The 25,775-nt window shown below is 38.4% G+C and overlaps 2 protein-coding genes and 2 long non-coding RNA genes across 7 annotated transcripts; 2 read left to right on the top strand and 2 right to left on the bottom strand.

Annotated features, from left to right (window-relative positions):
• Positions 1–1,370: 1,370 nt before the first annotated feature.
• Positions 1,371–8,360, bottom strand: LOC116196329 (tocopherol O-methyltransferase, chloroplastic-like). The gene is made up of 5 exons (XM_031526001.1): positions 5,921–8,360; positions 5,502–5,683; positions 5,243–5,342; positions 4,727–4,932; positions 1,371–4,562 (listed from the first exon to the last, which is right to left on the bottom strand). Exons 1-5 carry the CDS (start codon positions 6,024–6,026, stop codon positions 4,278–4,280), a joined length of 879 nt encoding a protein of 292 aa, XP_031381861.1. The 5' UTR covers positions 6,027–8,360; the 3' UTR covers positions 1,371–4,277.
• LOC116196330 lies at positions 3,931–5,077 on the top strand. 3 transcript variants are annotated; one of them, XR_004154801.1, is made up of 3 exons: positions 3,934–4,004; positions 4,502–4,582; positions 4,702–5,077. It is a non-coding gene; the product is annotated as an uncharacterized LOC116196330 (long non-coding RNA). The 3 variants fall into 3 exon arrangements; XR_004154800.1 differs by having other exon boundaries at positions 3,937–4,004; positions 4,502–4,591; XR_004154802.1 differs by lacking the exon at positions 4,502–4,582 and having other exon boundaries at positions 3,931–4,004.
• On the top strand, positions 6,459–9,528 carry LOC116196332. Its single transcript, XR_004154803.1, has 3 exons — positions 6,459–6,588; positions 7,703–7,771; positions 8,992–9,528. It is a non-coding gene; the product is annotated as an uncharacterized LOC116196332 (long non-coding RNA).
• Positions 9,529–21,491: 11,963 nt separating this feature from the next.
• LOC116196328 (probable tocopherol O-methyltransferase, chloroplastic) lies at positions 21,492–24,755 on the bottom strand. 2 transcript variants are annotated; one of them, XM_031525999.1, is made up of 8 exons: positions 24,596–24,755; positions 24,296–24,499; positions 23,826–24,008; positions 23,386–23,567; positions 23,122–23,226; positions 22,785–22,985; positions 22,470–22,572; positions 21,492–22,060 (listed from the first exon to the last, which is right to left on the bottom strand). In XM_031525999.1, exons 2-8 carry the CDS (start codon positions 24,495–24,497, stop codon positions 21,954–21,956), a joined length of 1,083 nt encoding a protein of 360 aa, XP_031381859.1. In that variant the 5' UTR covers positions 24,498–24,499; positions 24,596–24,755; the 3' UTR covers positions 21,492–21,953. The 2 variants fall into 2 exon arrangements, with proteins under 2 accessions (XP_031381859.1, XP_031381860.1); XM_031526000.1 differs by lacking the exon at positions 21,492–22,060 and adding an exon at positions 22,233–22,276.
• Between the last annotated feature and the right edge of the window lie 1,020 nt (positions 24,756–25,775).

Below are 25,775 nucleotides of genomic sequence, written 5' to 3' on the forward strand. Positions count from 1 at the left end.
AATGCAAATGCCTACGTAAAATGTAGGGCTGTGCCAGTCCGCGTACCCTGAATTTTTAAGATACCTAGACCCTATCCTGTCTAAGATCAGTTACTAAAAATTTAGATGATCCCAATCCTATCTTGTTGGGCAATGGAACTAGACTCTACCCAGAACATATGCATTTGGTTTTAGAGTTGAGTTTTGATTTTAATTGGGTTGTAATGATTGTATTGTTGAATTATGAGAAAAAGTGTGAAAAAGTAATGAATAGTTGAGAGAATTTAGTATTAAAAATAAAATTGAATGATTAAAAAATTGAAGAAAAAAGAAAAAGTAATAATTATGTTGTTGACTTTTGTTGTGTAGTGAGTAGAGTTAAAGTTAGAGTTACAATTTTGAAAACTGATCCTAAAACCAAACGGGTTATTCTCACAAGTTCCGAGTACCCGTTCGGAACATTTCTTTTTGTCATTCTATAAATAACTACATTTGCAAATTGGTTTATTCATTTAGATCGAGATAATAATCAAATCAATATAGTAATATATATGAATATAAATGCAAGACAAATGATGAACCATTATAAGAGCCTAGCAGAGAAGAAAACGAGCAAAATTTAGAAATGATTCGGGTTGAGAGAGGGGAAGAATGAAGCGACGGAAAGCAATTATTCGGGGATGCATATTAAATAATTAAAGGACATTAGTTCCGAGTGCCGATTCCAATTCATTATAGAGAGGAACCAGAACCGAAACCTATTATTACAAGCTCCTAGATTTATTACCCTGGCAAGCAAGTCCTTACCGGTTCCGAATATACCCGATACCGGTGCACACCCTAGTAAAAGGGACGGAGGGCAGATCACTGATCTGTAGAGAGGAGACAGAAGCAGCAGCAGATGGAAAGAGTAGTTGCGGGGAGCAACCTCGCTTATTCTTAATCGTAATAGATTATTATTATGCTTAGCTTTTAAATCGTGCCACTCTGCCAACTAAGTGGGACGCTTATTTAAGCTTTAGGCATGTGAAAACCGAATGCTTGAGGACACCTTTCTGGTAATGTTTTTCAATCTCCCGTGGCAATGCAAAGGATGCCTCCACGGTCTCCACCCCTGGTCAAAATAAATGAACACATTGTTACAGGAAAGCTCAGGTCGTTTAGGTGGCGGTGAAAAAAGAAAGGGAAATTGTCCACAGCTATTTCGGGTGGTGACGGTATCTGAGGAAAGGGAAAGGGGGACGAAGGGATCGATTCATGTCATTGGACTGTCAAACCGACCCTCTCAGGTACAATTTTCAGGACCTTCTATGGCAGTAAGTGTAAGACCCAGGCATTTTTTTTTATACATACACCTATACCTACGTATGCTTTTTATACACATGTATGTGTATATATATATATATATAATATAAGTTGCTGGAGAAGGAAAGGAAAAAAAAAAAAAAAAGAGAATGGAGGCATGGGCTCGACATGGCCCAAATTTCCCCCCGTTTCCACCGCCATTGAGTTCTTTCTTTTTCTTTCTGGTGCTGTTCTGTTTCTGCCGGGGGGGTGGGGGGTGGGGGTGGGGGAGGAAGAAGAGAAACAGGGCACGAGAGAGAGAGAGAACAAGACTTGATGAAGAGGGGTGAATAGAATAGAGCCGGGAAGTGGTGATACAGAGCTGAAACAGAGGTGCGACTGCAGAGTTGAAATTCTGCAGAAACAGGTAAGTGAAGGGGTGCTTCAGGGTCGATCGGAAGGTGAGTTGTTACCCGTTTTCTATGAAACTTCAGAGAGTGATTTCTGGTGGTAGAAGCTTCGTCTTGGTACGTTTAGCTCATCAACATGCGCTCACTTGGTTGCCCATCCGACAATTTTTTTCTTTTGTCGAGTCCTTTTTAGTGAAAATTTTCGGTTATCCACCAATTGTCCTAGTGAAGAATTTCTGAGTTATCCAAGAATTATTTCTTGATGATTATTGGTGTTGTTTTGTTGGAGATGGTAATGGTGGATGAATTGTTTTCTTATTCTTTTCGGTGGGAAATTTGCTAAATTTGGAATTGAGGAACTTCAGATTCTGCTTGTTTTCTAATCCTTTATTGTTAGTCACGCTTAAGACAGGAGTTGAGCTTGAATTCCGTTTAGTTATTGATAGGTTAGGTGCTAGACATTGCTGGTCTTTCTTTTTAGAAGTTTAGGTAATTTCATTAGAAAAACTTAGGAAAATTAAGTAGTTAGCTATTAGAGTGAATTGGTGATTTATTTATTGTTGAGGCCAAAAAGGTGTTGTTCGGCATCTTATTATTAGGAGGAACGAATTATTAGTAAAGGAATATGATTACTTACACTATTCTTGTGCTTATAACCTTATTAATATGCACATATGGAAACTTATAGGAGCTTGTCTCATTAGTGATAAAATAAAGAAATAAAGTAGGAGATCTAGAATTAATTCCGTTCGTTGATCTAAGTGTCGTCGTCTAAGCTAGTCTGGTTTTGACATTTACTTTTTTTTTTTAAGTATGATGAGAATATTTTCTTTGGATATTTAGGATATGTGGGCTGATCTAGTTAGTTTGAATCGTTCTCAATATATATGCACGTTATGATGGATCAATAATCTTGATAAATTACCTAGAGTAAGAATCTAATAATAAGAATTTTGTTGTTGCCTTATATGGAGTGTTTGGTGGCTAGTGCTATTGTTGTGTTTATGTTCTAGCTTCGTTGATCCTCCAAGGCCATTGCGGGATGATTTAGCATGAGAATTAGTGGAGAAAATGATTGTTAGGCATAACTTGTTTTCAGACTATACTCATGATTGATAGGAGCTGAGGATATCGATTGTGCACCCTGAAGGTCAAGCTTGGTGAATCATTTTTCGTGTTAGGTGAGTACTTCATTCCATTGTGAAATGATATATATATATATATATATATACATGATATGTGAGTACTCTATTCCCTTGTGAAATGATGTATTATAGTTATATAATTTATTCAAGAAGAATATTGCGATAGTTAGAGATTAAGAAAATTGGTCTTGCTATATTGTGTGAAAGGATTTGAGAGATATTGCCCTCTTATGTTTCATTTTTACTTGAGATATGCAGTGTGATTGTGCATGTTGATTGTGTATGAGATATGTGATGATACTATGATACCATTGTAATATCATTGGGATTGTGCTGGTGCATATTGATATTGTTTAATTGTTATAGCCAAGCCATGGGACTATTAGACTCAGCAGAATAAGATTGGGGGTGTGGTTGACCGCTGATCTGGCGGGATATAAAATGGATGCCTAGACTGCTGAACCGGCGGGATATAAAATTGACGCCTAGACCACTGATCCAACGGGATATAAGAGAGAAGTTAGGTTGGAGATTTGATAATGGGTGGCCCCCGGTTATGAGAAGTTGTGAGGTGAGTAATGAAGATTTTAAGATGAAGTGCAGATTCACTGTACCAGTTATAACGCGGTTGCGAAGAAATGCGCCCTATGACCATATTGATTTGTTGTGTTGTATATTGATTGTCTGGTCTGATTGTTGGAGATGTGATGATTGTTGAAATTGTCTCAGATTGTTTTGTGAAAATCGTGTTGTTGCTGAAACTTGATTTGTTAAGTCATTGTGTAGTGACTTTTTATGAAATGCTAAATAAATGGATATTTGATGTTTATGTGCTATTGGATATTAAAGAAATGGTTGGAAGAGTTGTGTGTATTTGTTAGTAGGACTTAAATTGAGTTACTATATTGGATAAAAATTATTATATATATATATATATATATATATATCTACATCGTATAAGTGTGCGAGTGAGCGGATAGTTGGATTGTATGTGATTGTATTGTTTATTTGAATGATTGGGTTCTTAGCGGTTAAATATTTATTTAATAATAATTCATTTTGCTTTAAAATATAGTACTCACTGAAATGCAGCTCACACTCTGCATATATTTTTCAGATGAGTTAGGAGCTAGATTAGCAGCACATGAGAACTCTTTTGATATCGGGGATCAGCTCGGAGTACTAGGTAGGGACCTTAGTTATTTGATAAGTATTCTTTCTGTATATATATATTGAATGTGTTACGACCTGAAATTTTTGTTTAGTTTGGTTTAGTAATGTGGTTGAGAAAAGAAAATTACTCTCTTTTGAGATGTATATTCATATTAGAGCTCGCTCGATTGGTTTTATATTTTTGGGAGTCTATGGAAAGCCAGATTTATGTGAATAGTTATGTGATAATGGATATCAGGGAAATATATGGGAAATTCAATTGAAATTTCGGGTGGTGACAGTAAGATTACAATTCTTGGTAATGAGAGAAATCTTGAATTGATGGTGGGACCGGTATGAGACGCTTGATCGATGTTAAAAATGGAGGGTCGAGTGAATGTACTAGTCTGGAAATTCTGCTAGAGGAATTGATAGCGGGATTGGGATGGGATGGCCCCATGTTAAAAATGGCTGCAAAAGAAAAGTCACCCCTTCTCAACTGAGTCGTGAGGCCCTTCCATGTCCATGCAGAACGCCGCACTGCCGTCCAAAACGGGGCAATATGTTGAGTCCAGTCTGCTGTCTTAACGTCCTGCAAGTAGCACGTCTCAGGTTAACAATGTACAGTGCATTTACACGTCACTCAAACCATTTGAAAGTCACATCTAAATTACCTAAACACCATGTCCTTAAAGACTATCTTTCCCTTAAAAACTTTTGCGGTTTTGCAGTCAGATTGGGATTGCCCATAATTACCTCGACAGGAAGGGACTGGAGTAATTTGACATAATCAGCTCTAGAACACAAAGGGAGGTGATAATCTTTATGAAACTTGTCCAGAATCTCTTTCTCCCACGACTGCAGGGAATCTTCGTCGGCCTTGAGATCTCTATGGCACATTGCGTTAAAGATAGTTGAGCCCCCTGGGGCTGCAACTCTTAATAATTCATCGAGAAACTGTGATTTCGCATTAAGGAAAAATCTTAACCGGGATAAAACGGAAACAAAGGCTGCTGTATTAAGAAAGACCAGAAAAATGAAAGAGCCGAGACAAGTAAATTGAACTTGCTGCAACTATATAAAGAGGAAGAGATCTTCTTTTTGTCAGGCATGTGTTCTGCACTCTCCATTGACCAAACCAAATCAAATTGTCTATCAGGAAATGGCAGCGACAAAGCATCTCCAACTATATTAAGAAAGACCAGAAAAATCAAAGAGCCGAGACAAGTAAATTGAACTTGCTGCAACTATATAAAGAGGAAGAGATCTTCTTTTTGTCAGGCATGTGTTCTGCACTCTCCATTGACCAAACCAAATCAAATTGTCTATCAGGAAATGGCAGCGACAAAGCATCTCCAACTAGAAAGGAAACCTGCCAGAAATCATACGACGTTGTTAAGTCATGCCTGTATTTGATCTACAACATGCCTTTCATTATGGCAGCATGACGGTAAAACACGAGATTTAGAAATTATCAAAGGGGGAGGACAGATTCCTGACTTAAAGTGAGCATATAACTTCAAATTCGTACCTGGCCAGATAAACCCTGCGATAAGGCAAGCGCATTGGCCTTCTCAACCTGGAAGGGACTGAGGGTGATGCCCCAGCATTTAGCTCCAAATTTTATGGCAAGGTATACGGATCCGCCGCCTGTCCCGCACCCAACATCAACTATCCTCTTTGGCGTCTTGGACTTGAACGGATCCTCCTCCACTGCAGTTTACTCATGCAATGCATGGACACAATTCAATCAAGTGAACAAGCGAGTACCAAATCTTTAATTATATATATTTCATTATTTAAACAAACTAGCAACTGTTAGCGGTAATATCAGTGAGAAGGCAGTTTTGTTCGTCCAATCTAATGCATTATTAATTTGTGAAAGTCAGCAGATTAATACATAAGTACATTCGTTCCCGGGGGAGGGAAGTAAGAGGGTCTGAGCCTAACCTGAAGGAATAGAGGCAAAGCGGAGAGCCTCTTCCATCATGCGGACCTGGGCAAGGCGGTCGTGGGAGATGGAGAGGGAAACAGGAGAGGAGTCGTCGTGGTCCATGTGATCTCCACAGAACACCTCCCAAACGACGTCAACTGTCCTCTTTGGTGTCTTGGACTTGGACGTATCCTCCTCCTCTGCAGTTTACTCGTGCAATGCATGAATGTGATTCAACCAAGCGAACAAGCAAGTACTGTGAGACCTGACATTTTAATTTCAAATAGAGAACATATATTTATACTTACATGCTTACATAAATATATATATATATATATATATCATACACGTTGCTGGAGCCGAAAAAAAAAGAAAAGAAAAGGTTGAATGGGCTCCACGTGGTCTTGCAGACCACCCCATTTTCCCACCGCCATTCCCTTCTTTCTTTTTCCTTCTAGTTCTGCTCTGTTTCAACTGAGGAGGGGGAAACGAAAAAAAAAAGAAAAAAGGGAAACAGAGCATGAGGGAACGAGAGAGAGAGATAGAGGTCGAAGAGGAAAAGCTCGATCGAGAAAGAGAGAGAGATTCGGAGATCGAACTGAAGCATGGTCCCTTTCTCAATGTGTATTCCTATCTCTGTCCAAGGAGAGGTAACAGCATGGGTTACCCTTAAACTCGAGCCACCGTAAGTGCAATTCCTAGCTCTTAGTTTTAATATCAATATCTAAATTGAAGCATAAGAATTGTGAAATTGCTATAGGGGTGGGTTTATATCTGTCTAAGAGCCTTGCTGATCTGTTATTGTTTGAAATTACAAACAAGATGAAATTGATGATCATAAGGTAGCTTATGTGGGAGCTCTACTTTTGACAGTCGATGACCTCGAGGCATTACCTTGGACTTAGCTGAATCATGTTTCTGATTACTTGTTAAGAGCATCATCAAGATTTTAAACTCAAAATGATCTCCAAGAACGATAGGCGTTTTATCCGATTCACACGAGGTTCGAATTCTGATTCTTGGTTTAATTGGAGCTCCTGCTGATGATATGAAGTTTTGTGGATTTAGTTGAGGTGAGTGAATTAGGGACAAGTTGAACGAGTTACATTAGTTGCTTGTCATGAGCCTAGGTTTATCGGGTATTATCTGAATGTTCTATTATTCTGCTGCAATATGAGATTTGCTCATGGAAAAGATGATTTTGGGTCTAATGCATTGAGGTCACTTAAATTTAAGGAAGTATCGCTTGGAACAGAAGCAATGTTTTTGTTGTCATTCACTCATTAACATGATTTCCGGCATTTTCCTTCCAAATTAATCATTATTGAATGGTAAGTAATATGACTGGGATAAAACTATTGATATTGACTTTATGTCTCATGGGGTTGCTTGACGAGATGAAGAGAAACGTGTCATGCAAGAATGCAAGGAGGGGAGGTTGTACGGTGTGATTAATAATGGTGAAGGAGAACCTTGGATAAGTTCCTATTGTTGAGTTGAGTAAATTTATATAAAAAAAAAAGGTGTTCGAATGGTGATTCGAGAAGTGGAAGTTGCGTATGGGTTGTAATGTTGCAAGGAGCTTTTCTTATTGAATTTTTTGAAGATGAAATCTGTGAGAGATCATGGGGTAGAAGAAGTTTTATTTTTAATGTTCTCATTAGTGGATTAATGGAGGACTTGTTCATTAAAGTATTTTTCACCTTTATTTAAAGTGGAAAAGCTGTTTGACATAATCAACATGTGTATTATGATATTATTTTGCATATTGGTGATATTCTTATGATCGTAATGGATAGGGATCGAGGAGACTGAATTCTTGTACTCTGAAGGCTCAACCCAGTGAGCTATCTTTCTTGAAGTTGTCGGTGAGTACTTTATTCCATTGTGAAATGATATATATATATATATATGTATGTATGTATGATATGTGAATACTCTATTCCCTTGTGAAATCATGTGTTATAATTATAGAAATTATTTAAGATGAATGTAGGGGTAGTTAAATTAAGGAATCGGTATTGCTATATTGTGTGAACGGATCTGAGCAATATGGCCATTTGTGATTCACCTTAACTTGGGATATGCAGTGTGATTGAGTATGTGGATCGTGTGAGAAATATATGATGATAGTGTGATTCAATTGAGAATATGATGGGAATTGTATTTGTGTATACGGAGGTGGTGATAATTTGGGAATAAGAATTTGGTGTGGGTTTATGATGTGTAATGGCCTGGTTGCAGCTGATTGTGTTTGTGATTGTTGTTTGACTATAGCCATGGGACCGCTGGACCCGGCGGATTACAAAATGGGCCAGATCGGCCGCTGGACCCAGCAGAATCCAAATAGGGTCTGGTCGGCCGCTGGACCCGGCGGAATATAAATAGGAGCATGATCGGCCGCTGGACCCGGCGGAATATAAATAGGGGCATGATCGGCCGCTGGACCTGGCGAAAAATAAATAGGGGCATGATCAGCCACTGGACCAGGCGGAATAGAAAAAAGGACCCGATTGGCCGCTAAGACCCGGCGGAATACAAATTGAGGTCAACTCTTACCGCCAGAGGTTAATAGGCGACCCCCGCTTATGAGATATGGATATTGGGAGTTGAGAATGATATGAGCGAGAAGTGCGGGGTCACGGTACCGTCACAACTCTGTTGTGAGGAAATGCAACCCTATGGCTATATTGACTTTGGTTGTGTTGTCTATTGTTTGTTTGGTTTGATTGCTGTAAATATGATGATTTTTACGATTGTCTGACTTATTCTGTGGAAGCCGTGTTGTTTGCTAATGTGATTTAGTTAGGCTATGAGTGCAAAGTGATGTTGAGCTAATGGTTAATTCTAAGAATAGTTTTATATGGTTATAAAGATAATTGATTGGTTACGAATGAGTTTGATAATTATTTGTATGTATTGTATAATATACCGTGTTGGTAGATTAACTGATAGACTTGGTTATGCTGTTACTATTTATATGAGTATTTTGTTGTTTAAAATATATTTATCACTTAATATTATTCATTTTGTTCTGGAATTTAGTACTCACTGAGATACAGCTCACACTCTGCATATATTTTTCCAGATAAGCTTCCAATTGTGCGGAGGAACCACTTTTTGATATCGGGGATCAGCTCGAAGAACTAGGTAAGAATCCTTAGTTAGTTGATAGATATTCTTGTGTATAGAAGGGACTTGAAAATGTTACGACCTGAGAAAACCTTTTGTAATTACTAGGAATGTCACGACCCAAATTTCAGCAGAGTTTCTCCTAAATTTTCTCAATATCCATTATCACATAACTATTAAAAAAAAACTACTTTTCATAAACTCCCAAAACATATATATAACCAATCCAACAAACTCTAATATGTATATATATACTTTTCAAGAAATTACTTTTTCTCACCCACATCAGTAATCCAACTAAACAAAAATTTTATGTCGTAACATATTCAAATACATTCTATACAAAAAGGATTTCTATTAAATAACCAAGGTCCCTATCTAGTCCTCAGAGTTGATCCTCGATGTCTAAAAAGTTCTCTGGTGCATCTAGAAACTTGTCTAGAAAAATATATGCATGGTGTAAGTTGCATTTCAGTGAGCACTATATTCAAAAGCAAAATGAATTATTATTAAATAAATATTTAATTGCTAACAACCAAATATTCAAATAAACAATACAATCATATCCAATCCAACTATCAGCTCACCCACACGCATACACGATATATATATATATAGATACAAATTATAATAATAATTATATCCAATATAGTAACTAAATTTAAGTTCTACTAATAAATATACCCAACTCTTTCAATCATCTCTCTAATATCCAATATCACATAAACATCAAATATACATTCATTAGCGTTCCATAGAAACTCACAACACAATCTCTTGATAGATCAAACTCTAGCAATAACACGGCTTTCACAGAATAATTTCAAACAATCTCAATAATCATCACATTTCCAACAATCAAACCAGACAAACAATATACAATACACAACCAATCAATATAGCCATAGGGTTACATTTCCTCGCAACATAATTATGACGGTACCATAACCCCGCACATCTCATTCATATCATCATCAACGCCAAATATCCATGTTTCATAAGCGGGGGCCGCCTATTAATCTCTGGCGGTAAGAGTTGACCTCAATTTATATTCCGCCGGATTGAGCGGCCGATCGGGCCCCTTTTTTCTATTCCGCTAGGTTGAGCGGCCAATTAGGTCCCTACTTATATTCTGCCAAGTCCAGCGGCTGATCTGGCCCATATTTATATTCCGTCGGGTCCAGCGGCCAATCGGGCTCCTATTTATATTCCGTCGGGTACAGCAGTCAATCTGGCCCATATTTATATTACGCCGGGTCCAGCGGTCCCATGACTATAGTTAAACAATAATACAAGCATAATCAATTGCAACCATGCCATCTCACCTCATATATCATCATACATAACCACAATCCCAATCACATTGCAATGGCAGTATGTTATCATAACATATCTCATACACAATCAGCATACACAATCACACTGCATATCTCAAATCAAAATGAAATATAAATGGGTAATATCTCTCAAATCAATTCACACAACCTAGCAAAATCGATTTCTTAATCTCTAACTATCATAATATTTTTCTTAAATAATTTATATAACTATAATACATCATTTTACAAGGGAATACAGTACTCACCGAACACCCAACGTATGGTTCACTGAATCAAGCCTTCAAGATTCTTACTTTCAGTCTCGTCAACTCTTGCCGTTGAGAATCTCGAGATTAACCAACTTCAATCTTTTGTCATAAGCAATGAATAAGTTATTCTAATAAAAGATAACTTAGGGCAACAATTACCTTTCCTTTAACAAATAACCAACCCTATTTCATAATCTATTGTATTAAAAATTTTACAAATTTACCCAAGCTGAAATAGTAACCAAGACTTAGAAATCCAACCAAACCAGCAATATTGTTTGAAAAGGAAAGGTGAAAATATAACTTGAAGGTACTGACTCTAAATTAAGTCATACCATCAAGGGAATGAACTCATATTTATCTGAAAGAAAAACAAAAATGAAAACAATGAAAGAACGAAAAAAATACCAAATCAATGGCTAGCTTTTGGTCTTTCTCAAATCATCAATTATATCGCTTTCTACCCAAAAATTTGTCTAAGCAAACGAACATGAATAATTTGCAAATAAGTTGATATATCGACAATAACTCTATAGGAGCATTTCCCCTGGTTCCTAGCTTTCCACTCAAAAGAAAATCATGATTCAACTATTACTTCTAACTCCAGCTAATTAACCCATTCATTTCCCAATTTAGTACTTCAAGTAATTCATTATCGATTAATTTACAATAAGGAATATCGAATCAAACACAAGAAAAAATTAGAATCATTGGAGTACATTCTCTAAAAAAATTTGTTCTTACACCTAGCAGCAAGGTTCAAGACCCAAATGGATATTTTGACCATAAACTAACACCAATAATACTACTCAAACTCCTCCATTGAAACATATTTCTATATGCAATCACTTCAAACCAGCAAATGCAGGAGGTTCGACATTTCATCACTAATATAAAGCAACTTGATTAACAAGGAAAAAGTCCGTTAGTAAACCCAAATATAAAATGAGTTCTCTACGCTTAATTAATCAACACTCGAAAACCTTTAATTCCTTCCACATAGTGCTTTAATGAGCTCATATACTACCTAGTCCTTCACGAGAAATGACACACAAGTCTATAAAGCACTTGGAGAACAATACACACGCATACACACGTATATATACATTCAAGAACACCTAGCTGAACTCCCAGATGTCGAATGAAGGTAATTTAAAGCTCCTCTGGTCATTCAAGTACCATTTAACAGAAAAATAAATATCAAATGAACTATCCCTCAAACAAGAAAAGGGAATTTCGGTTGGCAATTAACCAACAATAAGCACAACACCAACACAGTGATTTCAGTGATGTACTTACCCAAAATCAGTCAATAACCGAACATAGTGCAGGGTTAAGCTCTTCCATGGAGAAAAACAGAGCATTCTCTGTCCCTCTCTTCCCCTTGAACCGTCTCTCTCTCTCTCTCTCTCATGCTCTGTTCTTCGTCTCCCTCTCTCTGTTCTTCCTCTGTTTCCTCGATTTTTTTTCAGCTCAGCAGAACAAAGAAAGAAAACCAAAAAGAAATGGAATGGTTGGAAGAATCCAAAGAAAAGGAATAGATGGCGGTGGGGTTGCTTGGGGGCAATGGGGCCACGTGGGGCCTTTTCACCCCAATTTGTTTTTTCTTCAGCAACATATATATATAATATATGTATATATATAAGTATATAAGTGTATGTGCATGTGTACTATTTGACATAAAAAAAATATCAGGTCTCACAAGGAACTGAAAAATCAACCTAAGCCTCCAACTCCAACTTCAAATCACGAGCATAATCCGAGTTTGAGAACTTGTTCTTGATTCCCTTTCCTTTCACTAGCTCGTCAAAGAGGAATTAAGGAAGTAACCAAGTTCGCAAAATCAAGAGAGAGAAGATGGGGGCAATTAGATTAGATACTAGTTGAGGTCTGTGTGATATATGTGATTTTATCTAAAAATTTCTCCTAATCCATAGCCCAGGGAGGACTCGTTGGCGATTACCAGCCTAGCCATGGGAGCTGGTGCTTCCGATGATGGGTTAGACTATATAGTCAATCACTTAACTTGTTTGTAACCGAAGAAGTGATTGATGGAAAGAAGAAAATAATAAAAGGCAAAATAGAAAAAAAAACAAGGGAAAATAATTTTTTCTGAAAAAAGAAAAAAATTGTAAAGAATGTGATTATATATATATATCCGGATAGACTAACTCATTATCATGGTGATTCTGCACTTTTACGATCATCTATTGGCATATCATTAATTCTGGTGAGCCTTAAAATCTACTTTTTTATTTTTGTTTTTTTATATTTAATTTCAACCCACATATATCATCTTAATCTTAATATAATATAAGCGGGTACAACTCATCCAATAGCTTCTTTGTCCAAGTTGCTTAAACAAATCAAAACCCTCCATCATTATCGTTGGGATCATGAAAAATTGGGTCTTGATCACGTGCAAGTCACGAGTCTCGAGCTTCCACGAGCACTGCATGAACAACCTGCAAAAGGGGAGAATCGAGATGGAATCTCAATTTTCCTCTCCAATGCTTAAATGAGAGTTTGTACAGGAAGTAAAGATAATTGAACTTAGGCTCTAGGCATACCTGAAAGGGTATTTATAAGAGTCCCGAGATATTGGTATCGGGATATTGCAATCTACATAATAGATTTGATTACCAATAACATATAGATTTACATACCAAAAGTTTCATTAGAGATAATATAATATGCCACGGAGATATCAATAGAATATTGTTAGATAACATAGGATATATCTATATATGAATTTCTTGAGTGGAAAGATATTACCAAAAAGGAGAATATTGAGGCGGACTCTAACCCGCTAAATGGGACCGATTTTCTGATCCCTAACAATTATCTCTCCTTCATGAACAATTACTATACAATAATCTGCGCTTAATTGCATAGATAAATTCTTAAATAGCCCACGTAATCTACATAATCTTTTTGTAAGCCATGTGCCTATGATGTATGAATTTCTTTCTGATTAATTATTCCCATTGAGAATTATACAAGCAACAGAACTAAATTTATAAATGAATATTTATGCAGATCACATCAGTTACTAAAGCTTGTCGTTTGGCATTTAATTAATTATGTAATTAAGACACTTTAACACATGGCGATGCATGGTGAAATCCACCCAGAAACATGGACACATGGCAGCGTTTGGCGACACATGGCAAAAGTTGGAAAGCGCATTGATTACACATGACGAAATCTGGTAAATTATTTCAGGCATTATATACTATATGTCGAAATCATTCTTTTAGAATACCAATTATTTTTGTACGAAGGAGTTCAAAGATAAGTTTTTCAAAATCAAGTGTTTTATGCAAGTAATATTGTAATTAAGGTCAATAATTATTTTTAAATAGCAATTTGAAGATGAATTTTTTAAAATCTACTGTTTTTTTTTTGCACGTGCTCTTTTTTAAATAGTGACTATGTAATTAAGACACTTCTATACATGGCAACACGTGATGAAATTCACTTGAGAACACAGACACATGGCAACATTTGGTCACACACAGCGGAAGCCAGAGAGCCAATGATTACATGTGGCAGGATCTCTCTCTTTTTTTTTAACGCTGCAGATTGGTCTTATTGCGTGTCCGACAGATGTTTCGTTGTTGTATATACGCAAGGTCATTGGTTTGTAGGATTCTCATCAGTCAATGCAATCAGGCAGCAGTTTGCGACAGGGTTGCCCAAACCTATATTGCTGGAGAAAAGCAACTTTTAATTTAGTCCTAATAATTTTGCATACTTTTAATTACGTCCCATGGAATTTATTTTCTTACATTTTGCCCCAAATTATGTAAGAGAAGAGAATTCACTTAATAATGATGCCATCTTTCTGTTTTTAACCCGAAAATCATAAATTCATTTACTTACCTATAAAAATCATACGCAGAGGTTTAAGACGGAGATGTGTTCTATTATTAGTGTGAATTTGATTGTCTGATGAAATCAAATTCATAATAGTATGTTCTGGGTTCATAATATGAAAAGATTCATTAAGAAGGATATTATCTCTGTAAAGTATGTCTCTTCGAAAATAAACAGAATGAAGCTCATGAACGCAAACTCTTATCAATGCTACCCAAATCTCCTGCTCCCTCCTAAGCATCCGATCTCACCCACCGTCCTTTTCCCCAGTCGAAATTGAACCCTCCCGAGCGCGCCTCGACCCAACAGATCATGAGCTGCCCGTCTCCTCGTTGACTCTCTCTCCCAAGCTCTACACCCGACAGTTTAGCTTTTATATAAGTGCTGCAGCTAACTTAGAACTAAATATGGTCTGAACTATTTTTCCATTTATCGCTTCAAATTCAAATTCCTTTCGTCCGTCTATCTCGTCCTCTGAGATGGGTCGCGCTTGCAATACATGGCTGAGATATGAGCTCGGCTGGCTGCTGAGTTCGGGAAAATGATACATTCAACATGTTGCGGCGTCTATAGTGTCATAACAATTGAGTTTGATGTGCCGTTGGATCCCAAAATATCTGGTAGCAATGAACATGACAGCAACAATGCAAATGCCACCGTAAAATGTAGGGTTGTGCAGGTCCGCATACCCTATATTTTTAACATACCTAGACCCTATCCTATATAAGACCGGCTCCTAAATATTTAGATGATCCCGACCCTATCTTGTTGAGTTGTGGAACTAGACTTGTCAGGACCCAAAATTTCAGCATAATTTCCCCTAAATTTCCTCGATATCCATTGTCACATAAATTATTCACATAAAAACCTACTTTCCATAAATTTCTCAATGTATATAACCAATCCAGCAAGCTCTCACATACATAAATACATTCCAAGAGAGCCACATCGCTAAACCAACTAACCAAAAGTTTCAGGTCATAACATATTTAGTACATTCTATACAAAAAGAATACTTATCAGCTAACTATGGTCTAACTGCAAAACTCCTTACGCTGATCCCCGATATCCAAAAAGTTCTCATGTACTGCTAGTCTATTAGTTAGGGGTGGCAATTCGTGTCGTGTCGTGTCGTGTCTAAACGGATTCGAGTCATTGAAGTCATAACCCGTACACTACACAATTATTAAACGGATCAAGTTTTGGAAACCCATACACGACACGTTTATATCCGTGTCAACCCGTTTAGACACGTTTAAACTCGTTTATCGAAACGTGTCATAATAGGTACACGTATACACGACACGATTATAAACGTTATCCGGACACATTAACACAACTTATTTATCCGATCAACTCAATTATCCGAATACATTAACACGACGTGTTAATCCGATTAACTCGTCTACCCGAACACGTTAACACGACATGTTTACACGTTAACACGGAGATTGAGATGGAGGGGAGGGGGATGTGGACGGGGAAGAGGCGGGAGCCACATCCGAGGGAGGTAGCAACGGCAAGGATAAGATTGAGCCATGAGGCGCATTGGCTGGAGCGGGAGCCAGCGAAGTAGTGGGCTTCGAAGGGAAGATGGTGGGAGTGGAGTCGGCGGCGAGCTTGGGAGTAGGGGAGGGCGAGATATGAGGCGGATCTGCGAACAATGCGAGGTGCACGGAGAGGAGAGCTGATGCGATTCTCGCCAAGAATGACGAGACCTGACAACTAAAGGAACTCAAGATCGTTCCACGATCAGATTTGATTGACGAACCCTCAACCCGTTGTTTACAACATAAACAAGAACCTTGGCATAACTGACCTCAACCCTTTGTGTATTGCGAAACAAGAATCTCGGTATATAGAAAGACGCCACAAACGGTGATGGAAAACCGTTTGATAAGTCGATGAATACGCCACAAATGGTGGTGGAAAGCCGTTTGATAAGTCGATGATGAACGCCACAAAAACTTCCAATAAGTTCGAATTAGATCTTCAAGAACCAAAGAGAATACTCTTACAATTTTCTGAATGTTCCTCTTTTTTAAAAAAATTTGACTAAGATGAATATATATAGACATAAACTAATCCTAATCTGGCTATATCTCCTCCTAAAGATAAGGAAAATAAAACCTAGGATATCGATAGAGATATGACATAATCTATAAAGATATTAAATCTAAATATCCCTAGAATATTTCCATGAGATTTAAACTTTAAACAAACTAATGATATCTTCTCTTGATCATCAAATATTCTAGAAGCTTCCTCAAACACTTGCTGAATTTAGACTTGTCCAGAATCTTCTATAACTTGAATCATGTTGATGGATTTTTGTTGATCACGTGGTTCATGTCCAATGGGCCTCCACAAATTTGCTTTAGCCCAAACCTCTTGAATCAGGCCGTTGAGTTCATCTTTAAACTTCTTTGCTTGTGCTCGCGTAATCGGTCCAACTGGAACTTGAACTGGATCCCTTGAAGTCGTGCTACGATTTGCATCATTCCTCTCCTCTTGAAAAGGATTTATCCTCAAATCATCACCTACATCAAAAGGAAGTGAATCAACAACATTAAAAGTAGCACTTACATTGTACTCACCAGGTAAGTCTAGTTTATAAGCATTGTTATTGATGCGCTCTAGAACTTGAAAAGGACCATCTCCTCTTGGAAGCAATTTGGAACGTCTTTGCGCCGGAAATCTCTCTTTCCTCATATGCAACCAAACCCAATCTCTGGGTTCAAAAATCAGCTTATAACGGCCCTTGTTGGCGTGTTTTGTATACTGCTCCGTTCTTCGCTCAATGTTGAGTCTTGTTTTCTCATGAATCTGCGAGAAAGTGCATCGGCGACCACATTCTCCTTTCCCTGCTTATACCGAATGACGTATGGAAATGTTTCCATGAACTCCACCCATCGGGCATGTCTTATGTTTAGTTTGTGTTGGCCCTTTAAGTGTTTCAAGGACTCATGATCGGTGTGAATTACGAACTCCTTAGGCCATAGGTAGTGCTTCCACGTCTCCAAAGCTCGAACCAATGCATACAACTCTTTATCAACCTGTATACCTTGTGCACTAACAACAAATCCTAAAAATACAAGCTTATCGGTGCAAAAAGTACACTTCTTCAAATTAGCAAATAACTTTTCATTCCTAAGAACATCTAAAACAGATTTCAAATGTACCTTATGATCATCTAAATATTTGTTGTAAACAAGTATATCATCAAAGTAGACAGCAACAAATCTACCTATAAATGCACGCAAAACATGATTCATAAGTCTCATAAAAGTGCTTGGAGCATTAGTCAAACCAAAAGGCATAACTAACCATTCATACAAACCGTATTTTGTTTTAAAAGAAGTTTTCCATTCATCTCCTTCTTTCATTCTAATCTGATGATAACCACTCTTCAAATCAATTTTAGAAAATACACAAGAACCATGTAGCTCATCTAACATATCATCTAAACGAGGAATAAGATGACGATACTTTACCGTTATGTTGTTGATTGCACGGCAATCAACACACATTCTCCACGTCCCATCTTTCTTAGGTACAAGTATAACCGGAATGGCGCATGGGCTCATGCTCTCTTTCATGTACCCTTTCTTCAACAACTCACTTACCTGCCGTTGAAGCTCCTTTGTCTCCTCAAGATTGCTCCTATAGGCTGGTCGGTTTGGAATTGCCGCACCGGGAACAAAATCAATTTGATGTTCAATCCCTCGGATTGGAGGTAACCCATGTGGTGTTTCCTCGAGAAAGACATCATCATACTCCTGCAAAAGAGAAACAACAGAACTAGGAAGAACAATGTCAAGTTCGTTAGTGTTGAAAAATGCCTCTTTGTACAAAAGTACAATAATCGGCTGATTTGAAAACATTGCTCTCTTAATTTCACTCACTTTTGCATAGAATTCTTTTGTTTTTCTCTGATTTTCTCTCAATGGCCGAATTTTGATTTTCGTTCTCTCTCTCATTTTTCTCGGCCTCTCTCTGATTTTCACTCATTTTCTTCTGTTCACTCTCTTTCTTTTGATCACTCTCTTTTTGCAATCTCACTTGATTCTCATATACTTGCTGCGGTGTCAATGGTACAAGAGTGATCGATCGTTGATTAAGTACAAAGGAGTATTTGTTCGTAAAGCCATCATGCTTCACTCGCCTATCAAATTGCCATGGACGCCCTAACAACAAATGTCCAGCTTGCATCGGTACTACATCACAAAACACTTCATCTTCATATTTACCGATTCGAAATGCAACTAACACCTGCTTGTCCACCCTTATCTCACCATTATCATTTAACCATTGCAATGTGTATGGCTTGGGGTGCTTCAGCATGGGTAGTCCCAATTTTTCCACCATTGTTGTGCTTGCGACATTAGTACAACTACCATCATCAATAATCACACTACATACATTGTCTTTGATGTAGCACCTAGTGTGAAAGATGTTCTCCGGCTGCATTTCTTCAACTCTTTTTGTTTGCAAGCTCAATGTTCTCCTTGCCACCAATGTCAATGAATCTGGAGCTAAATATTCCTCCTCGGGAACGTCCTCTAATGGGGGCATGTCATCGGGATCACTCTTTCTTTGGAACGATGGGATTTTCATCTTAATACTATCCAAGTTATTGTATTCTTGATTCCTAACTTCTCTAAACTGCCCTCCATGTCTCTTATTACTAACAACCGAATCCCGATCATCTTCTTCATCAAAACCAGTCCCATAATTCTCTTTATCTTCAACCCTTACTTCACTCGGTTGAACTCTTTCCCTCCGACGCACATTAGGAGCGTTTCGTGGCTGCTCCACACGTGTGTTCTCCATCTGATCTATCCGTTCATGAACCTGCTCTAACTCCAACCTCATCACACGCCTCATCTCACTCATCATGGCCTCCATAAGTACTTTCGAATCAGCCAATTTCGTAACACCTTCGGGAATACTCTTTGCACTGTTGTGAGACATGATTGCTGCAAAATAAAGTTAGAAAGAATGGACCTCACAATTCTCTCTCTCACGTGTTTGCACTCAAGAATGTGAATCACTCTACACTCGTGTTTTTACTCAAAAAAATATGTGGCTTTTAACCCTCTAATGTTCTCACCGCTCTTGCCTTTTTCCACTCGACAATTCTCTTTCAATTCTTTTGAAACTAAACAAACAACTCCAAATTTTCCAGCAACAATTCACCAAGAACTCATCAAGGAAAATTAATGGTCAAAGGAAATTTCAGGAAGAAAAGAAACAAGAGAAAAGGCAACCAGAATGAAGCATATCAGAATGTTATATGAAATTCTGGAATCAGAATCAATGTAGATCACAAAAAAAAGGGAAATAACAACTTTAAAATGGTCTGAGGTACAAAATTTGGATCAAATTAACAACGATGTCTTCTTTCTTTTCTTTCGATCTTTTTTTTTCAGCTCTGTATATATATATTTTTTTTGCTGCTAACAATCCACAAAGAACAAACTCGATGAAGCGAAACTCAGCAAATTGAAACAAAAAATGATAGGATAAACCCGATTTGGAGCTTGATGCTCTGATACCAAATGATGCGATTCCCGCCAAGAATGACGAGACTTGACAACTAAAGGAACCCAAGATCGTTCCACGATCAGATTTGATTGACGAACCTTCAACCTGTTGTTTACAACATAAACAAGAACCTTGGCATAACTGATCTCAACCCTTTGTTTATTGCGAAACAAGAACCTCGGTATATAGGAAGACGCCACAAACGGTTATGAAAAGCCGTTTGATAAGTCGATGATGAACGCCACGGAAACATCCGATAAGTTCGAATTAATTCTTCAAGAACCAAAGAGAATACTCTCACAATTTTCTGAATGTTCCTTTTTAAAAAAAAAATTGACTAAGATGAATATATATAGACATAAACTAATCCTAATCTGGCCATATCTCCTCCTAAATATAAGGAAAATAAAACATAGGATATCGATAGAGATATGACATAATCTATAAAGATATTAAATCTAAATATCCCTTGAATATTTCCATGAGATTTAAACTTTAAACAAATCTGATGATATCTTCTCTTGATCATCAAATATTCTAGAAGCTTCCTCAAACACTTGCTGAATTTAGTCTTGTTCGGAATCTTCTATAACTTGAATCATGTTGATGGATTTTTGTTAATCACGTGGTTGGTCAATGGGCCTCCACGAATTTGCTTGAGCCCAAACCTTTTGAATCAGCCCGTTGAGTTCATCTTTAAACTTCTTTACTCGTGCTCGCGTAATTGGTCTAATTGGAACTTGAACTGGATCCCTTGAAGTCGTGCTACGATTTGCATCAAGAGCAATGAGAGGGAAGAAGCAGAACTTCGCCATTGATAGATGAGAAGAAAGAAATCAAATCGTAGATAAGATCTGAGGGAGGGTAGTAGAGAAGTAGAAGTAGAAGTGGAAGTGCGGTTGTACTGTGTTGGATTGGGTGAAAGAAATGAAAGGAAATTAGGTTAGGGACTTAGGAAGTTAGGATTACATAAGGATATTTTGGTAAATCCAAATACATAAACAGGTTAACGGGTTACATGATTATAGTAACACGATTAAACATGTCTAAATAAATAGGTTTAATCGTGTATAATCGGGTTACACAGGTTCAACCCGGTGAGACGCGCTTATTAACTGTGTTTAAACGGGTTGGACTCGTTTAGACTGATTATAAAAAATGTCTAACCCAAACCCGTTTAACTCCGTGTCGTATCCGTATCGTATTATCGTGTCATGTGAAATATTGTCAGCCCTAATATCAGTGAGTACTATATTTTAAAGCAAAATGACTTATTATTAAATAAATATTTAATTGCAAACAACCCAATATTCAAATAAATAATACAACACATCCAATCCAACTATCAACACACCCGCACACATATATGGTATATATATAAATATACAAACTCTATTCAATATAGTAACTAAATTTAAGTCCTACTAACAAATACACATAACTTTTCCAACCATTTCTCTAATATCCAATATCACATAAACATCAAATATCCATTCATTTAATGTTCCATAACAAATCACTACACAATCATTTGACAGATCAAGCTCTAACATCCCACACGCATTCAAAACAATTATTCGGGGATACATATTAAATAATTAAAGGACATTAGTTTCGGGTGCCGATTTCAATTCATTATAGAAAGGAACCGGAACCGAAACCTCTTATTACAGGTTCCTAGATTTGTTACCCTAACAAGTAGGTCCTTACTGATTCCGGGTATACCCGGCACCTGTGCACACCCTAGTAAAAGGAACAGAGAGCAGATCACTGATCTGCAGAGAGGAGACAGAAGCAGACGGAAAGAGTAGTTGCAGGGAGCACCCTCGCTTAATCTTAATCGTAATAGATTATTATTATGCTTAGCTTTTAAATCGGGCTACTCTGCGAACTAAGTGGGCTGCTTATTTAGGCTTCCGGAATGTGATAACCGAATACTTGAAGACACCTTTCTGGCAATGTGCTTTGATCTCCAGTGGCAATGCCAAGGATGCCTCCACGGTCTCCACTCCTGGTCAAAATAAATGAACACATTGTTACGTTGATCGGAGAGGGTGGCGTTCCAGGAAAGCTCAGGTCGTTTAGGTCGGTGAAAAAAGAAAGGGAAATTGTCCACAGCTATTTTGGGTGGTGATGGTATCTTACGAAAGGGAAAGGGGGACGATGGGATCGATTCATGTCATTGGACTGTCAAACCGACCCTCTCAGATACAATTCTCAAGACCTCCTACGGCAGTAAGATTACAATTGTTGTTAACAAGAGAAATCTTGAATTGATAGTGGGACCGATTTGAGACGCTTGATCGATGTTAAAAATGGAGGGTCGAGTGAATGCACTAGCCTGGAAATTCTGCTAGAGGTATTGACAGCAATCGGTATGAGATGCCCGATGTTAAAAATGGCTGCAAAAGAAAACTCACCCCTTCTCAACTGAGTCATGAGGCCCCTCCATGTCCATGCAGAACGCCGCACTCCCGTCCAAAATGGGGTAATATGTTGAGTCCAGTCTGCTGTCTTAACATCCTGCAAGTAGCACGTCTCAGATCAACAATGTACAGCGCATTTACACGTCACTCAAACCGTTTGTGCCGCAGCATATTCAAATATGACACGAGAATCAACAAGTACCTATTGGATGTCACATCTACAATTACCTAACCACCATGTCATTAAAGATTATCTTTCCCTTAAAACTTTTGCAGTTTTGCAGTCTGATTGAGATTGCCCATAATTACCTCGACAGGAAGGGACTGGAGTAATTTGACATAATCATCTCTAGAACACAAAGGGAGGTGATAATCTTTATGAAACTTGTCCAGGATCTCTTTCTCCCACGACTGCAGGGAATCTTCGTCGGCCTTGAGATCTCTATGGCACCATGTGGTAATGATAATTGTGCCCCCTGGGGCTGCAACTCTTAATAACTCATTGAGAAACTGCGATTTTGCAGAAAGGAAAAATCTTAACAGGGATATAAGGGAAACAAAGACCGCTGTATTAAGAAGACCAGAAAAATCAAAGAGATGAGACAAGTAACTTAAACTTGCTATAGAAATATAAAGAGGAAGAGACCTTCTTTTTGTCAGGCATGTGCTCTGCACTCTCCATGGACCAAACCAAATCAAATTGTCCATCAGGAAATGGCTGCGACAAAGCATCTCCAACTAGAAAGGAAACCTGCCAGAAATCATACGATGTTGTTACATCATGCCTGTATTTGATCTACAACATGCCTTTCATTATGGCAGTATGAAGGTAAAACACGAGATTTAGCAATTACCAGAGGGGAAGGGCAGATTCCAGACTTAAAGTGAGCATAAAACTTCAAATTCGTACCTGGTCAGATAAGCCCCGCAATATGGCAAGCGCATTGGCCTTCTCAACCTGGAAGGGACTGAGGGTGAAACCCCAGCATTTGGCTCCATATTTTCTGGCAAGATATACAGATTCGCCGCCTGTCCCGCACCCAACATCAACTATTCTGTTTGGTGTCTTAGACTTGAACGGATCCTCCTCCACTGCAGTTTACTCATGCAATGCATGGGCACGATTCAATCAAGCGAACAAGCTGAGTACAAATCTTTAATTATATATATATATATATATATATATATATATTTCATTGTTTAAACAAACTAGCAACTGTTATCGGTAATATCAGTGAGAAGACAGTTTTGTTCGTCCAGTCTGATGCATTATTAATTTGTGAAAGTCAGCAGATTAATACATGTAGCAATGCCTGCAGGGAGAGGGAGGTAAGAAGGTCTGAGCCTGACCTGAAGGAATAGAGGCAAAGCGGAGAGCCTCGTCCATCATGCGGACCTGAGCAAGGCGGTCGTGGGAGATGGAGAAGGAGACAGGAGAGGAGTCGTTGTGGTCCATGTGATCTCCACAGAATACCTCCCAAACGACATCAACTGTCCTCTTTGGTGTCTTGGACTTGGACGGATCCTCCTCCTCTACAGTTTATTCGTGCAATGCATGAACGTGATTCAATCAAGCGAACAAGCGAGTACCAAATCATTAATAATTATATGTCATTTTTTGAACAAAACTATCAACTGTTTATCAGTAATATATATCAATGAGCAAACAGTTTTGTTCGTTCAGCCTGATGCATTATTAATTTGCGAAGTCAGTAGATTAATACATAAGTAAGTACATTCATTCCGGGGGCCGGCCGGGAAAAGGCATTATACATAGCAATGCCTGCAGGGAGAGCGAGGTAAGAGGGTTTGAGCCTGACCTGAAGGAACAGAGGCAGAGCGAAGAGCCTCATCTATTGTGCGGCTCAGGGCAAGGCGGTCGTCGGAGAGGTCATAGAAGCCGTGGTGCATGTGCTCTCCCCACATCTCCTCCCAAATGACCGTGAACTCGTCATAGAGCTCTGCAATCCCCTTCTTCCCCGTCAGAGTGCTATTTTGGTTGCTGCTGCTGCCACCTTCCATGGCTTGTGGGATATACCAGCAGCCACATCATTTCAGTGCAAGAAATCAAAAACTCGGACTGAGATAAACGGCGGGAGGATTGAAAACAACGCTATTACCTCAAAAGAGAGCGGGGTCCGGACAGAAGAGCAGGCAGACTGATCGGTGGTGAGCGTGATCGATAGTATACAGCTGCTACTGATGGACTGGTGACATAAGTTGTGGACTGGAGGGAAATTTATAATCCCTCAAGTAATTGTTTATGAGGAGAGATAATAATGGTGGGTTTTGATTTGTCTCAATACGAATAATTAATTAGAAAGAAATTTACACATCACATTTTAGGCACACGGCTTGCAAAAATATTATGTAGAATGCGTGGGTTATTTAAGAATTTGTCTATGCAATTAAGCGCAGGTTATTGTCTAGTAATTGTTCATGAGGAGAGATAACTGTTAGGGACTAGAAAATCGGCCCTGTTTACCGGGTCGGGTCCATCTCAATATTCTCCTTTTTGATAATATCTTTTCACTCGAGAAATTCATATATAGATATACCCTATGTTATCTAACAATATTTTATCAATATCTCCGTGGGATATTATATAGGGAACATGTCACCTATATCACAGTTTGAAAAATAATTTCACCCCACATCATATTTTCAAAAAAATTCACGATGCATCATGGTATTATTTTAATTTTGCACCATGCATCATATCGTTACTTTTCCATGCAAAATTGGATTGAATGTTAAAATTACGACATTTTCAGGAACACTATTGCACAAAAGAAAACTTGAAGGATTTAAACGAAATTGAATTAAAAATGTAAAAAAGAAAAGGAAAACGAATGGGCAAATCGGCGAGCCCTGCCGGCAGTCAACCACCAATTAAGGTTGTCATCCGGCTCAGACCAGGCTAGCGACCCCAATTAGGGGGGTTGACTGCTGACGAGGGCGCCCTCGGCCTCTCCAATTTGGGGGATCCCTGCGACTGGATCCCCCAAATTGCTAGGGTCTTGTGGGATTGATTGCCGATGGGGGCGCCCCCGACCCCCAAATTTAAGGGATTCCAACTTGGGGGGTCGAGGGCGCCCAAGATCCCCTAAATTGGGGGGGTCAAGGGCTCCTCAGTCGGCAATCGAACCCCAAGTTGAGGTCACCAGCCGGCTCAAACAAGGCTGGCGACCCTAATTAGAGGGTCAATTGCCGACAAGGGGCGCCCCCAACAAACACCCCCCCTCCCAACCCAAATTGGGGTTCGATTACCAGCAGGGCCCCGCGATCAGTCCCTTCATT

Source organism: Punica granatum, chromosome 2 (assembly GCF_007655135.1).
Source record: "Punica granatum isolate Tunisia-2019 chromosome 2, ASM765513v2, whole genome shotgun sequence".
Lineage (NCBI taxonomy): Eukaryota > Viridiplantae > Streptophyta > Magnoliopsida > Myrtales > Lythraceae > Punica > Punica granatum.